General features: G+C 40.2%; 1 protein-coding gene across 1 annotated transcript in view; it reads left to right on the top strand.

Annotated features, from left to right (window-relative positions):
* The window catches only part of LOC126459374 (aldehyde dehydrogenase 1A1-like), a 74772-nt gene extending 61240 nt beyond the window's left edge, over positions 1-13532 (top strand). Inside the window, exons 8-12 of the mRNA XM_050095857.1 lie at positions 1573-1757; positions 8970-9134; positions 12782-12939; positions 13206-13280; positions 13362-13532. Of these exons, the coding sequence (XP_049951814.1) occupies positions 1573-1757; positions 8970-9134; positions 12782-12939; positions 13206-13280; positions 13362-13431 (653 nt within the window). The 3' untranslated portion in view covers positions 13432-13532. The remainder of the gene's footprint in view (positions 1-1572; positions 1758-8969; positions 9135-12781; positions 12940-13205; positions 13281-13361) is intronic.
* Positions 13533-16282: the final 2750 nt, after the last annotated feature.

The following is a 16282-nucleotide window of genomic DNA, read 5'->3' as shown; positions in this document are numbered from 1 at the left end:
AAACCAGTCTTTGGACTGAAGACTGCAACAAGAACAACAACAGTATTGTAATTGTGCCAAGGCACAGCACATTGATATGGACTGTTGAGACAGGTTGCTGTTATAATTATACAGTGTGTTTCAAAAAGGACTTTAAAATTTTGAAAATTCATATAAATTAATTCATAGTACCTACAGAGGTGACTGTAGTGTCAGTTTGTAAGGAAATACATGAAGTTTTGTCTTTTGTAGCTTGCTAGTGCTGAATTACACCGTAATGAGTGCTAGTGGCAGTAGCATTAAAGATGGTTGCCTTTACTGATCTGAGGAAGGTAGCTGTGTGTTTTTATTTGCAGAATCAAAATCGGTGACAACAGTTCAGCATAATTTCCATACCAAGTATGCTAAAGATCCTCCTAGTAGGCCTACAATTTATGAGTGACATAAATGTTTTGTAGAAACCGGGTATTGTTAAGACATGGGAAATCATCAGGTTCTCCAAGCACATCTGGCAATATTGAGTGAGTGAGCCAATGTTTTGTCAACATGACAGTGTAAATTCTTGCTCTAAGTTCAGGTAGAGAAGCCAGCACAGAAGGCACAAACACAGTATCCTCGATGAAACCCCATTTAAAAAAATCGAGTGGTGTCTTGTCTGTGGAACTTGGGGGCCATGCAATTGGCGCATTATGGCCAATCCATTGACCTGGAAAGCAGTTACTGATAAAATCCTGGATGTCAGCCAGGTAGCAGGGTGGTGCACCATCTTGCTTGAAGTAAACATTTCATTCTTGGTCATCCTCATCGATTTCATCACTGAGCAAGTTACACCTGCAATGTTACAGCAAGTTTGGGAAGAAATTGACTTCTGCTGGCATGTGTGCAGGATAACCAATGGTAACTAAACCCAACATCTTTAGTTTAAGGCAAAAAGCATGATGTGTTTCCCTACAAAATAACACTAAACCCAGCTCTATATCTTCTTTCCATAAATTTATATGAATTTTTGAATTTTTAAAGTCGCTTTTGAAACACCCTGTATATGTTCTACATTTGGTTGTGTCATGTTTGACAGAAATGTATGTTTTATCCAGTGATGCAAACTGTTTTCCTCCTGCAAATATGATTACAATAATCAAAACTGATAGAGAATAAACATACAATTGTACAACTGATTGCACAAAAATGCTTATTTCAAATTATGTAACAGCTGTAGATAGTCACCTGTGAAAAGCTCTTTTTTCATTTTGCACAATTTATTGTGCATCATGATGAGTATTAGTCATTTGTATTGTATTGTTTGATTGGTGAGTCCCAGTCTTTTACATCATGATGCCCAGAGGCCTTATTGGCTGCGTAAATATCGTTACTTGCTGCCTGTTGACATAACCCTCCCAGGTGTCTCCAAAAAGGGAGCATACAGTTCTGATGCACTCTGTTTTGGGTACCTATGAGCCATTATTTGTAGGTAACTGTATATTTTGAGGTATGTGAGTTGGTGAGATATTTGATGTACTGGTTTAGAATTTACAGATTTTTGCATGACTTGTAAATTAAATATAATAAAACAAATGTAAAAATTAATTGTTGCAGTTGATGAAGCTGTGCAAGTAGCACATGATGCTATATTTGTAAATCAAGGGCAAGTATGCTGTGCAGGAACAAGAACTTTTGTGCATGAGAGCATATATGATGAGTTTGTACAGAAGTCAAAAGCTAAGGCAGAAGAAAAAAAGATTGGAGACCCATTTGATGTCACTGTTCAACATGGGCCTCAGGTGAGAACTTACCTCAGTGCAACATTTTTATTAGTCTCCCTGTACATTAATGCATGAATCCCATCTTGAAAATCAGATTCCTCAATACCCATCAGCTTTGACTGTTAGTTCTTCATTTGAAGATAATTTTGAGCTTGAGAAATAGAAGTAATTCTCAAAGAGCCAAATCAGATGAAACAGACAGGTATGGGACAATATGTCTCCTGAAACTTCCTGGCGGATAAAAGCTGAGTAACAAGGGGAATGTTCCTCTGAGGTCAGATGGTGGGACTTTGGGGTGTTGGGTGACTGGAAATGTAAGACATTGGAGATCCGTTTTTCTACAAGGTTGGAGGGTAATTACAATCCATAAAGGCCTAAGTGAGACCCGCGGCATATTTCAAGAGGGATGGTTCATCACTACAGCTGCAAGGGCCACGGGCGGCTAGGCTGTATGGAAGGGACTTCTTGGTATGGATGGGTGGCAGCTGTCGAAGTGGAGGTATTGCTGGTGGTTGGTAGGTTTGATATGGACAGGGGCACTGATGTAGCCATCTTTGAGATGGAGGTCAAAGTCAGGCAAGGTGGCTTGATGGGTTGAGTAGAACCAAGTGAAGCAAATGGGGGAGCAGGCATTGAGGTTCTGGAGGAATGTGTATAGGATGTCCACACCCTTGATCCAGATCATGGAAATGTCATCAATAATTTCAACCAGGTGAATGGTTTGGGATTCTGGGTGCTTCAGAAGGATTCCTCTAGATGGCCCATAGCTGTACCCAGATTTGTTTGTAGTTAATTCCTTCAAAGGAGAAGAAATTGTGGTTGAGGACATAGCCGATCATGATGACTAGGAAGGAGGTGATTGGTTTGGAAGCCATCAGGTGTTGGGAAATGTAGTATTCAATAGTGTTAAGGCCTTGGGCATTAGGGATGTTAGTGTAAAGGGAGGTGGCATCAATAACGACAAGCAGGGTACTGTATGCTAAAGAAACAGGAACTGTGGAGAGTCAGTGGAGGAAATGGTTGGTATCTTTTATATAGATGGCTAGGTTGAGGGTAATAGGCTGAAGTGTTGGTCTACAGGAGCAGAGATTCTCTCAGAGGTGGCACAGTACCAGCAAAAATAGGGTGTATGGGGTGGTTGGGTTTATGGACTTTATAAAATGTGCAGAAGGTAGGAGTGTGGGGAATGGTAGGTGTGAGAAGAGAGATGGACTGTGTGGAGATGTTCTGGGATGGGCCTAAGGATTTGAGGAGAGGCTGTAGATCCTGCTGGATTTCTGGAATGGATTCACTGTGGAAGGGTTTGTGGGTGGATGAACAGCTGGTGGAGTCCTTCCACCAGGTATGCCTTGTGGTTTAAAACAACGGTAGTGGAGCCTTTGTCAGAAGTTGGGATCACAAGGCTGGTTTCAGTTTTTAGGTGGGGGATTGCAGATCTTCCTGTGAATGTGAGGTTAGCTTGCATGTTGAGGGATTTAGGGAATGATGCTGAGACAAGGTTCAAACTTAAGGAATTCTGGAAAGTTAACAGTGGGGATGGGTCACGGTTGGAAGGAGGAGTGAACTGAGTCAGTCAGCTTTCAACAATGGTCTTTTGTTCTGTGTGGTGGCTGCCACCCATTCCATACCAAGACGTCCCTTCCATACAGCCTAGCTGCACATGGCTGTCACATCTGTAGTGAAGAGCTGTCCCTCTCGAAATATACCGAGGTTCTCACTGAGGCCTTTACAGATTGTAATTACCCTCCCAACCTTGTACAAAAACAGATTTTGCATGCCTTATCTTTCTAGTCACCAAACACCTCCCAAAGTCCCACCATTTGACCTCAGAGGAACATTCCCATTGTGACTCAGTACCACCCAGAGTTGGAGCAACTCACCAGGGTTTTGACTACCTGTCATCATGACCTAAAATGAGAAATGTCTGACCTGTTATTCTTGCTACCCCTCCCACAGTCCTATGCCACTGCCCACTGATCCTACAAAATATCCTTGTCCATCCCTACACAACTCCTGCTCAAACCCCGTGCCTCATGGCTCATATCCCTGTAATTGAACTAGAAGCAAGACCTGTCCTATATTTGCGCCCACCACCACCTACTCCAGTCCAGTCACAAACATCACCTGTTGCATCAAAGGCAGGGCTACCTGTAGAACCAGTCATGTGATCTACAACCTAAACTGGACTACCCTTATGGTGAGCACGACGCCCAACATGATGTCCTTCATTTAATGACTGCTTCACAGCCTGTGCCATCAGGATCCTTCCTGCCAACACCAGCTTGTCTAAATTGTGCAGATGGGAACTCTCCCCGCAATATATCCTAAATTACCTAAACCCTCCTGGCCTCAACCTTTGTTAGTCATTGTCCTTACCCTTTTAGCCCCTCCCCTGCATGATCTCAACCTTTGTTAGTCATTGTCCTTACCCTTTTAGCCCCTCCCCTGTTCCCTTTCCAGCACTACACAGTCGTCTGTTCCACCAACGTTGCACTTTACCACTCTGCTATCCCTTACCCTCCCCGCAACTGTGTCCTCCTTACCCCCAGCTGGTTGGCTCTCCCATAATTCTCCTGCTGCCAGAGGTTGTGGTTATGTGTGTTGTGTGAGTTGTGTTTGTGTGTATGTCTGTGTGTGAGTGTGTGTTTGTATGTGTGTGGGCGTTTTGTCTATTTCTGTCAAAGGCCTTGTAGGGCGAAAGCTAACTTTCCAACAATTTTTTTGTTGTACCTTTCTGCAATTCAACATCTCTGTCATATGACGAGTAGCAACTACCCTTTTCATTATATTATTACATTCCATCCTGGATTTCCCTTTGTTTGATTGTGCCTGACAGCTTTTCTTCCATCCTTATCCAGTGCTGTTTTCCTTCGTTACTATTTTCTAATGCATTACTGCACTCAGTGTCTGCCCTTCTTTCTCTCCTTTCATGTGTTTCTTTTGTCGCCTTACAAACTGCACTGCATAGTCTACTTATGAGCCACGCTGTATCGACCATCCCGGCTGTGCACAACAGACGGCTACAAGACCACACTGATTGTTGGTGCAGCATCTCAAGTCCCACGTTACTCTCGCCAATATCGTTAATGCAATACCTTAATTTATATCACTCTCCCCGCATCACCCTCACGTATTTTGGCGTGTTATTTCCTGCACCTTTCCTGTGCCACATGAACTTGTATTTCATCCTACCAACCCCCTCCCCTCCCCGCCCTCCCCACTCCTTCCTCTCTTTATTCCAAGTTTGCACCTACTAATTTTACCTAATCTAGTCATATCTGCCATCCTCCTTCTTCAAACTTATCCAACCGTAGATCTGCAATCCACATTACAAACATTGTTTTTTTCTTTAATCCCATTATGACTTCACGCCAATTTCAGTTCGTTTTCGTCTTTCACTATCAGTTATTCACTCAGATTTCACCTTATTTTCCCTCATTCCATCTGTTTCATACGTTCCGTGATTTTTCCCACGTGTTTGTGTGTATTTTTGCTAATTTTTTCGGACGTAATTCTATGTTATTTACGTATTTTTACGCATTTTTTCTACTACCATGGATCCTTGGTCCTCCCACCTGTGTCAATACAGAAAAGTTTCCTTATCCCCAACCAAAACCCAGGTCCCACACACTGTTCGAGCATTGTTGCTTGGCACATGAAATCCCCTCAAATGGCCTAACCATCAAATTACCCATCTCTGGTTGCCACTTTTCCTTGCACAATGACCTCAATCTGTGCAGATTCCACCAATGCTTAGCCCTCACTTACATAGTCCTGCAAAGCCATGTCAATCAGGTCAAAACCTCCTTCCAATACCTCTTTTCCATCCATAAAATTCTCCTGCTATGCAATCCCAAATTCCTGGATCCCATAACACACACTGAAACTCTTGCCCTCCAGGAACCAGAGTTACATGCACAACACCACCTCAAAAAACTCTCCAACCTGCTCACTTCCTACTCCTGCCTTGGACTACCACTGACCACTACCTCTAAAACAACCACCAAGCCTCCCCCACGTTCTCTCATAGCTGATGAAGACTGTCTTACAAAACTACTACATTTACCCCACACTCCAAAACTCCCTCCCACCACCACATAGAATCCAGGAGATAAATAGGCCTGAAACACTGTCATGAACCTTTCTTCCAAAAGCCTTACACCAGCAGATCTATCAGTCCTTTCCAAAAGCCTCACCTCTTGCCCTACCCCCAAATTCAGTCATGCAGGAAGTGCTTAAGACTTTCCCTCCTTCTCCCAGTCCCTACAGTGGAAACATTTTTTCGCCACCAAACCTACCAGCCATACTCAACAAAATACCAATGTTGAAACCTGACTGACCTATTTCACTACTCCTTCCAACCATGATCAACCCCCCGCCTCCCCCCCAACTACCCTCAATCACCCCCTGTTAACTTTCCAGAATTTCTTAACCTTGAACCTTGCTCACCATCATTCCCCAAATCCCTCAACATGCAAACTAACCTCACATCCACAGAAAGGTCTGCATTCCCCCACCTAAAAACTGAAACCAAACTTAGAATAACACCTGCTGACAAAGGCTCCATTACTTTTGTTTTGAACTGCAAGGATTACCAGGCAGAAGGACTCCACCAGCTGTCAGAGTAATCCACCCACAAACCCTGCCTCAGTGACCCCATTCCAGAAATCCAGCAGAATTTACAGTCTCTCCTCAAATCCTTTGGGCCATCCCAGAGCCTTTCCACAGAGCCTATCTCTCTCTTCAACCCTACCATTCCCCACACTCCTGCCTTTTACATGTTCCCAAAAGTCCATAAACCCAACCACTCTGGATTCCTCATTGAAGCCAGTTGCTGTGAAACCACTGAGAGAATCTCTGCTCTCATAGACCTACACCTTCAGCCTATTACCTGCAACCTACGCACCTATATAAATGATACCAACCATTTCCTCCACCGACTCTTGACAGTTCCTGTTCCTTTACCATACAGTGCCCTGCTCCTCACTATTGATGCCACCTCCCTCTACACCAATGTCCCTCTTGCCAATGGTCTTACCACTATTGAATGCTACCTTCCCCAACACCTGATGGATTCCAAACCAGGAATCTCCTTTCTCGTCGCCATGACCAACTACATCCTCATCCACAATTACTTCTTTGAAGACTTACCCACAAATATATATGGGGCAGAGCTATGGGCCATATAGAGGAATCCTTCCGAAGCAACCAGAATCCCAAACTGCTGATGTGATTCAGATTCATTGATGACATCTCCATGATCTGGATCAAGGGTGAGGACATCCCATCCACATTCCTCCAGAACCTCAACGCCTGCTCCCCCATTTGCTTTGCTTGGTCCTACTCAACTCATCAAGCCACCAGCCACGATTTTGACCTCCATCTCAAATGAGCTATCTCAGTGCCCGTGCCCAAATCAAATCTACCAACCACCAGCAAAACGTCCACTTTGACAGCTGCCACCCATCCACACCAAGTAGACCCTGCCATACAGCCTAGCCTCCCACCGCCAGCGCATCTGTAGTGACGAACTGCCCCTCTCAAAATATACCAGAGGTCTCACTGAGGTCTTTACAGATTGTAATTACCCTCCACCATTGTACAAAAACAGAACTCCCATGTCGTACATTTCCAGTCACCCAACACCTTCCAAAATCCCACTGTCTGGCCACAGAGCAGCATTCCCCTCATGACACAGCAACACACAGGACTGGAGCAACTGAATTACATTCTTGCATGGTTCTGACTATCTCTTGTTGTGCCCTGAAATCTGTCCTACCCACTATCCTTCCAACCCCTTCCACTTTGGTATTTTGATGCCCACCAAACCTACACAATATCCTAATTCATTCCTACACAACCCCTGCTCCCAACCACTTGCCTCATGGCTCATATCCCTGTAATAGACCTGGATGCAAGACTTGTCCCACACTTCCTCCCACCACCAACACCTGCTCCAGTCCAGACACATACATCACCTATCCCACCAAAGGCAGGGCTACCTGTGAAACCAGTCATGTGATATACAAGCTAAGCTGCAGCCACTGTGCTGCGTTCTACATGGTCATGGGAACTAACAAGCTGTCTGTCCACATGAATGGCTATTGACAAACTGTGGCCAAGAAACATCTGGACCATCCTGTTCCTTAGTATGCCACCCAACGTTATGTCCTTCATTTCAATGACTGCTTCACAGCCCATACCATCTGGATGCTTCCCATCAACACCAGCTTTTCTGAATTGCAAAGGTGGGAACTCTCCTTGCAAGATATCCTATATTACCGTTATCCTCCTGGCCTCATCCTTCATTAGTCATTGCCCTTATCAGTCTAGCCCCTATCCTGTTCCCATTTGAGCACTACACAGTCCTCTATTCCACCAACACACTTAGTCATTTTACATCTTTCCTTTCCCACTATCCCCCTTCTCTTCCCCGTCCTCCGTCTAACCTCCCAACTGCACCTACCTGCCCTACTCTCCACCTCAGCCTTGCACACTCCCGGCAGCACTTCACCTCCGCCTTACCTACCCTGCTATTTTTTCCCCTCCCCGCCATAGCCTTCTTCTTACCCTGATCCAGTTGCCTCTGCCATAATGCACTGTTGCTGGCAGTTTGGCTGCTGCTGCCAGAGACTGTGGTCATATGTGTGTGTGTGTGTGTGTGTGTGTGTGTGTGTGTGTGTGTGTGTGTGTGTGTGTGTGCTGTCTTTCCGAAAGTCTTTTTGTTGTACCTTTCTGTGACTCAGCATCTCAGCCATATGGTGAGTAGCAATTATCCTCTTCATTATATTGTTACATTCTATCCTGGATTTGACATTGCTTGAATGTGAGAGTAAGATAGTTAAGCATTTCCTGACAGCATGTTTGGTGATGTATACCACATACTAGTCTTCATCTATGTTTATGCATATATGCTGTAACCCGCTGTATGTTGTGTGTGACAGAGTGTACATTACATCAATATTTTCTGTCCTACTTTATTCACAAGCAGCTCAGTGGAAAATGACTCTTTACACATCTCAATCTCTTTTATCTTATTTTCAAGCTCCTTTCACAAGATATAAGGTTGTGGTATTAGACTTTCACATAATGTTCATATATAGTAAATGAACATGTTATGATACAAGCAGTTCACCTATAAATTAGTTCAATGAACCTTACCACATTAATTTTGTATTATAAACATGTAAATTGTCTTTATTGGTTTGATGTCATTTGTATTACTTTCAGATTGATGACGAAATATTTGAGAGAGTAATGAGCTACATCAAATCTGGTAAGGAACAAGGGGCCCGTGTGGAATGTGGTGGTGAGCGTTATGGCGATAAAGGATATTTCGTAAAACCGACTGTTTTTTCAAATGTGACAGATGAGATGAAAATTGCACGTGAGGAGGTAAGTGAGCAGAGTAGATTTATGTTATTATTTAACATTTTATGGAGTAAACACTCAAGATTGATGTTATGTGAGCAATATTATTATTAATGTTGGTTAACAGTTAATGTAACATACTGGAGTTTATTCTTACCACTTTTATCTGCTGGTATAGTTACAGATGTTTTTGTTTTCAAGGTTGTCAGCTTGATGTGGAAAATTTGAAAAATCAAAATATTTAAAAGAAATTTATTACTTTTCTGAAAATAATTTATTATTTTGTCTAATAGAGTGATGGGGTGGGACCAGTGTGGACCATCCTCAGATCATAAAATAAGGCTGTGGTTCAGTCTCACCAAGAAGAAACCACATTGTCAATTTCATGGTGTTTCATATGGTGGGATTTAATCGTGGCCTGTATTTTATGATCTGAGGATGGACAGCGCTGGCTGAAACCTATTATTTTATTACAGATAAATATGACTGTGCTGGATTATAAATTATTTTGAAAAGAATCCAACTCTATGCCCTCCAGCTTGACAGAAATATTATTCTTTCACATTTCTGGTGGTGATTTTTTACAAGTTACAAATGTCCACATTTGTGGTAGTGACACCCATGAGAACACACAAAAAATGCCTCATTCCAATACAAAAAACTATCACATTCAAAAAGCCGTAGCAGAGAGAAAGCAACTATAAATGACCAGGCTCATATAAGCAACAATTCACTACTAAATAAAACAGACAACTATCAGTTGAAGTCAGTGGTGAAATACAGTATACATTTATGCCACTCAGTAATACAAAACATTACACGTGTACTTTGAGGTTTTTGTTCTTACTTTCCATAAATGATTTAAATCATCTACCCCATTCAAAATTGTATTAAGTTTGTCGATGAAAGAATCTACAAAATAGAAGGAAGGCTGCTAATAAGCTATGAATGAAATGGGTGTATCACAGACTACAGAGGGGTTCTCCAAAAATAGGCTTATAATAAATGCAGATAAAACAGTTACAATGCATTTATGTGCCTTAAAAAAGGAAACGCTCAGAAATTCAAAAAAATAACTCTGTCGAGGAAGAAACTAGAAACTGTAACACCTTTAAAATTCTTTTTGTTGCAGATACAACAATCAAAAATGTATACTGTGCATAGGTGAAACCACTGTCAAGATATGCAATTATATGTTGGGGAAGGTGCTTTATGACACACACACACACACACACACACACACACACACACACACACACACACACACACAAATACTCATTCTAGAACCTCATCCAAATCACTTAAACAGTTGCAGCTCCTTACACTGCCTTGCTAATACTTAATATATCTTGGAGATCATAAATTCACATAGAAAGCTGTCAAAATCAACTAGTTTGTACAAACACTAACTGCATACAATAAGAGGTAAAAGCTGCAACTGCATACAGTACGTCCTAATATAAAAATTACACCAAACATACCATTGAAAGCAGGAACAAATTACCTGACTATATGCAAGCAACATAAGATATTACACACTTTGAAATAACTCTTAACAGGTACCTCCGAAACTAGTACTATTTTAGTATTGATGAATTTTTTAATGGCATAAGATATTGTGTACTGGTGACTTTCCAGTACATGTTTATCATGTTATTTTAAATTGTTTGTAAATATTTCTTGTTTTTTTGGTAGCAAAAGTACAGTTTTATCCTATGAATGTAAACTATAAAGTGATAACCAGAACAAATTTTTGCTCTTCAGTGGAGTGTGAGCTGATCTGAAACTTACTGGCAGATAAACGTACATGCTGGATGGGGACTTAAACTCAGAACCTTTTTCCTTTTATGGACAATTAATTTACTGACTGAGTTATCCAGGCCTGACTTACTTACATGAGCTCAGGTCATGAGTTGCACCTGGACAGCTCAGTCAGCAGACCAATTGCCCAAAAGGTTCTCCTTGGGTCCTAGTCCAGGACATAGTTATAATCTGCAAGGAAGTTTGTAAAGTGGTAGCATGCAAGAACCTATTCAATTAACAAAATATAGTTTTAGTACTACCTGTTAAACTGTTTGATTTTCAATATTCACTGTTGCACAAATATGTTCATCAAGTTAAGTTAATAATATGATATGACTTGATTTGTCCTATATCTCAATGTGTCTGTGTATATAATAAGATGGAAATGGACCAGTACATTACTGCACTATACTGTAACAAATATGATCTCCAGATGAACTATAATTCACAGTAGCACAATACAAAAAAAATATAGATTTCACCTTCTTGTATAGGATATAGAGTGTTGTCTCTTCATGGTTCAAAGGGCTTCAAAGAAATCTGCATCACACATAAATAAAGTAATTCAGAATCAAAAGGAAATGAAAACATGCCTAATTAACTATCCTTTCTGGAAAGTATACGATCAGAAAATTTCTGCTTGCGTAATGACAAGTAGTAACATTTATTACGAACAATGCATTATTGTTATGAATATAGATAATGGTTGTCTAGTCATTAATATTAATGTGATCATGCATATATTATTCAATAATGAACAGATATTTAGTATAACAAACAATGCAACTGCTTTCTTCAAAGTTGTGGCATTCCTACTAAAATCACTGTGTTACAATTAATTTGATTAAGAACAAATGATTTACAAAACAATACTTAATTGTTAATGTCGTTGGTTTGTTTGACATCTGTAAAGGGTATCCTTAGACTTTTATTTGATTTGGTAAATTTAAGCTCAATCAAGCAGTTTAGCTATTGCCCATATTATACTCAGTGTAATATAAGAGAAAGGGAACCATCCATCTGTAGATGACTGATTTATGGAGCATAGAAGTACATAACAGGAAACAGTATGCATGCTAGTTTTCAAGCTCTTGCTCTTTGTCTACAAAAAGTACAAACATTCACACACACAACCACACCAACACCCAAACACACACTCCTATAGTCACAGTCTTGCCTTGGCCATAGGAGTGTGTGTGTGTGTGTGTGTGTGTGTGTTTTGTGTGTGTGTGTGTGTGTGTGTGTGTGTGTGTGTGTGTGTGTGTGTGTGTGAATGTGTGCACTTTTACTAGAAAAAGATCAGGCCCTTGAAACTAGTGTGAATACTGCTTACTGTTATGTACTTCTATGCTCCACACATCAGTCAGCTGTAGGAGAATGGTTGCTTTTCCCTTATTTTATGTATTGTTCCATACAAGAATTTCCATTATTGCTATTCATATTACACTTGCTAATTCTTTCTCTGCAACTTCTATGTCAACTCAAAATTATAACATCAGATGCTGCCTATTAAAAAATTGTTTAATAACAGTCACATATTCTCCAAAAGACATTACTAAAGACAAGCTACATAAGCGTAATACTATTCACACTTTCCAAGCTGTCTTCAGGCTAGGAACATTTCCTTTTGACTCTTCAAGTTTCTATATTTCATTATTACTGTCTAAATAACTATTCTTTTATAAATAATTTGATTTATCTTAACTTTTTAACAGAATATGTTATTTATGATACAATGTGGTTTATAAAGGCTGCTGTAGAGTCAGTTGTGAAATTGATGACATTCATTGCATCATTATTAGCAGGCATACATACAAGTTGTAATGTGATGTTAATCATGAGTGTGAGTTCTTTAAAAACTGTTTCAGATTTTTGGTCCAGTGCAGAGTATAATCAAGTTCAAAACACTTGAAGAAGTAATTGAAAGAGCCAATAACACAACTTATGGACTAGCCTCTGGGATCCTCACAAATGATATTAACAGTGCTCTGACAGTTGCTAATGCTCTTGAAGCTGGCTCTGTGTGGTAAGTAAAAATTTTGCATAACTATCTAAGGAAATTGTTGATTATCTTTTGACTCATCACAAATGTCTCTTAACTTATTCATTCTTCACATAATATTTTGTTAGCATGTACTCAGTTTTGTAAAATAAGGTGACCAAAATGAAACGGTTCAAGTAGTTCACTTGCAAAGTATAAAATGCTGTTTAATAAAAACAGTATACAGTAACAGTCTAAATTTTGTCAGGTTTTTTTAAATATCATTCAGGCAATTTCTTTACATTTTGCAGGATAAACTGCTACAATGCAATTCAGTCTTCAACACCATTTGGTGGATACAAAATGTCAGGAATCGGCAGAGACTGGTAAGTAGATCACACTTAAAAAATTATGATCACACATAACTATAAACTATAAGATAATAAACATATTTTTTCTGTTTTCAGTGGAGAAGAGTCACTGGAAGAATATCTAGAAGTGAAAACAGTTTCAGTCAAACTACCAATGAAATCCTGAATGATAAAAATACCAGTTGCTATCTAATTAAGAAATGAGGGCTTTGTATTTGCACTAGTTTAAGTATTAATACAAGAACTACTTCTGATATTTATAAAAATAATAACAGCAATAACAATAAAATATTTATGTATGGTTTCTTTGCAGTTTCCTACCCTTACCTTGAAATTCACGAAGAATTAGAGGCGTTACCATATGCAACCAGTACTCAATAATAATATGCAGTTTTTTCAATGAATTTAATAAAATGAGCATTTTTATTTATTTTATAACAAAATACATAATTAATAATTCATTCCTTTTAGACAGCATTTTATGCTTTCTTTATTTCCTTCTTTCTGTTCCTACATTTTGATTATAGGTCTGTTGCAGCTGTGCAAAATCTGTCTATTCCACTAACGTATTGGTCCTTTGTCTTACAGCCATTCTCGGAGTGAGCCAAGCAGATTAATAACATTGTGCCAAGAGTGGCCTTATATGATCTGCTATGACTGCACTATGCACTTGAGTTTGCACCACAGATGCAGATCAAACTTGTACAGGGAATCACATCTGCGAGATATGTGATCAACTAACAATTGCACTGCCACCACAGTGGAGCATATAAGGCTTTGCTTGCCACTGTATTATTAGTCTCCTAGGTCAGTCTAACAATAGCTGGGGGATATGGGGTTAAATATCAGAGGGTGAGATGGAATTTCCATAACTTTGTGTCCATAATTTAAACAGCAATAAGCCTGGTTGGGAGAGAAGTCAAGATTGGGGTATTAGGAACTTGTGACTTCACAAGTTTCAGTTCTCTTCTGCTGCTATAAGTTCATTGTTATTTTCCCTCTCATTGTGGTCTGAATAGCTTTCCTAACTGGACATTGACTAGTAATGGCCAGTTTTAATGATTTACGGTGTGATGCCAACTCCATCATTGTAATAAAAATGAATCACAGACATCTTAAGCTAGTATAATCTCCAGACTATAGAAAGATTAGCACTAGGGGAACAGATACATGTACCAGCAGTACTAAACAGTAACAGCAGTACTAAACAGTAATAAACAAATGTGTTAAAAACTGCTTTGACTTACACTGTTGAACAGTGTTATAAAGATTGACACCTGTCAAAATAAAGTACCAGAAGAGAGATGAGAGAATTATTAGCGAATGAAAGCATGTGATGACAAATGAAGAGGCTCTACATGTCTTTGTTTGTACATTAAGATTATTGCTTCCCCCATAGAGAAATTCAGAAATATTATAAAACAGGTAATAATAACAGATTGGAACTTTCATCCTTCCAGGTAAGTAAGCTGAACACCCTTACAAAATGACACAAATCCATTTATAAGAAAAAAACTGTGGGGATTCCTGATCAGAAAGATCATAGTGAAATGCAGAGAGCAGGTTAATGGAATCCAAACATGCTTTATTGCTTGGAGATAAAACAAGATGTGTACACATGATACAATAGCAAACAGCAGATTGTCAATGTCAAAGTCACTCTCCTCACGGGAGCTCAACCACTGACCGAAGAATCTTATTATATTGCACTTGCATTATTGATAGCGAGGTCTTTTGACCAACTCTGCTAAGTCTAGCTGCTATTGCTCTCCAAGAGAGAAGAAAATGAAATGGTGTTTTGATCCTGGCCCCATCTTGATACAGATGATATTGGTGAATGTAGGGTGGAGGTTAGCATGCTTGGCCGCAATGTAATTAGTGGTCTGCATTGAGGTCGCCAAGTTGTGTTGGGAGAATTTTGGGTGATGGAGGTCATGGGTTGTGAATGCAGTGACATCTGACTCTGCTTACATGCTTGGAAGCAATTGTTGTGTCCAAGGATTCATGGCATTTAGGAGCCTGTTAGCCGATAGTCTTGGTGTAACCATGACCAGTTTGACATCACTGGGTGGTCTGTAGTCATGAGGGAACTGTTTGGAAAGAAAACCTTTGTCAACCTGTCTTTCATGCTGTCCCTCAACCACACAGTGTGGTCTAATATTGATTTTATGCACAGTTTCATGTTGAATGCTTCTATGTTGAAATGTCATGAGAGGCAGTGAGGTCACACGTGGAGGACACCTGCACACTATGAGAAAAGTTCATCATATTTGCCTATGGCTAGGACGTTGCATTCTTTTTCGGCTGTATGTGTGTGTCTGCTACTAATACCATGATGGTTGCTGCCTCATTCATGTGGTCTAGTGTCCTCTGAACGCTACTGTGTATAAAGTGGTGAACTACTAGTGATGTCAGGTACAGATTCTCTGTTACTGTTATGCATCAGGATTCCTCACTCAAATCTGGGAAGAGATGAAAGTGACAGATGAAATCCATTCCCAAGATCAGTTCTCAAACATTGGTGATCAAAAACTGCCATAGTAATTTTTCATGTAGGCTGAGATCTGTGGTGTGCATGATCAGTCTGTGAAGTTTGATTAGAAAATCATTTATGTTGTGTAGTTTGATGGCTGGTGTGATAAGTTCCATTGGTGGGTTCTCCCTGGGGATGATGATCACTTCCAAGCTGGTGTCAAGTAGAAAGAACTGATATGTTAAGTGAGCTAGATTGTAGAACTTCCACTGTTGCTAGAGCTGGGGCAAAACTATATTGGTCCATGTGTCTGAGCCGAGGGAGGCATCATTGTGCGCTGCGATCTGGATCACATTTTGCATTTGGGTGGTTGCACGGTATGGAGCAGTTGCTTACCCAGTCACCGAAGCCAACTGTGGAACCAACACAGCCATGGTGAATGTATGGAACTGCTCAGAATGTGTCAGATGCTAGTAGCTGTGGGCAGTTTGTCACAGTAGGAATGTAATGAAAGTGGTCATTATTGTCTAGTACATCCACATAT

This window comes from Schistocerca serialis, chromosome 1, assembly GCF_023864345.2.
Source record: "Schistocerca serialis cubense isolate TAMUIC-IGC-003099 chromosome 1, iqSchSeri2.2, whole genome shotgun sequence".
Classification (NCBI taxonomy): domain Eukaryota; kingdom Metazoa; phylum Arthropoda; class Insecta; order Orthoptera; family Acrididae; genus Schistocerca; species Schistocerca serialis.
The sequence above is the reverse complement of the archived record's forward strand: the minus strand, read 5'-3'. Positions and strand labels throughout refer to the sequence as shown.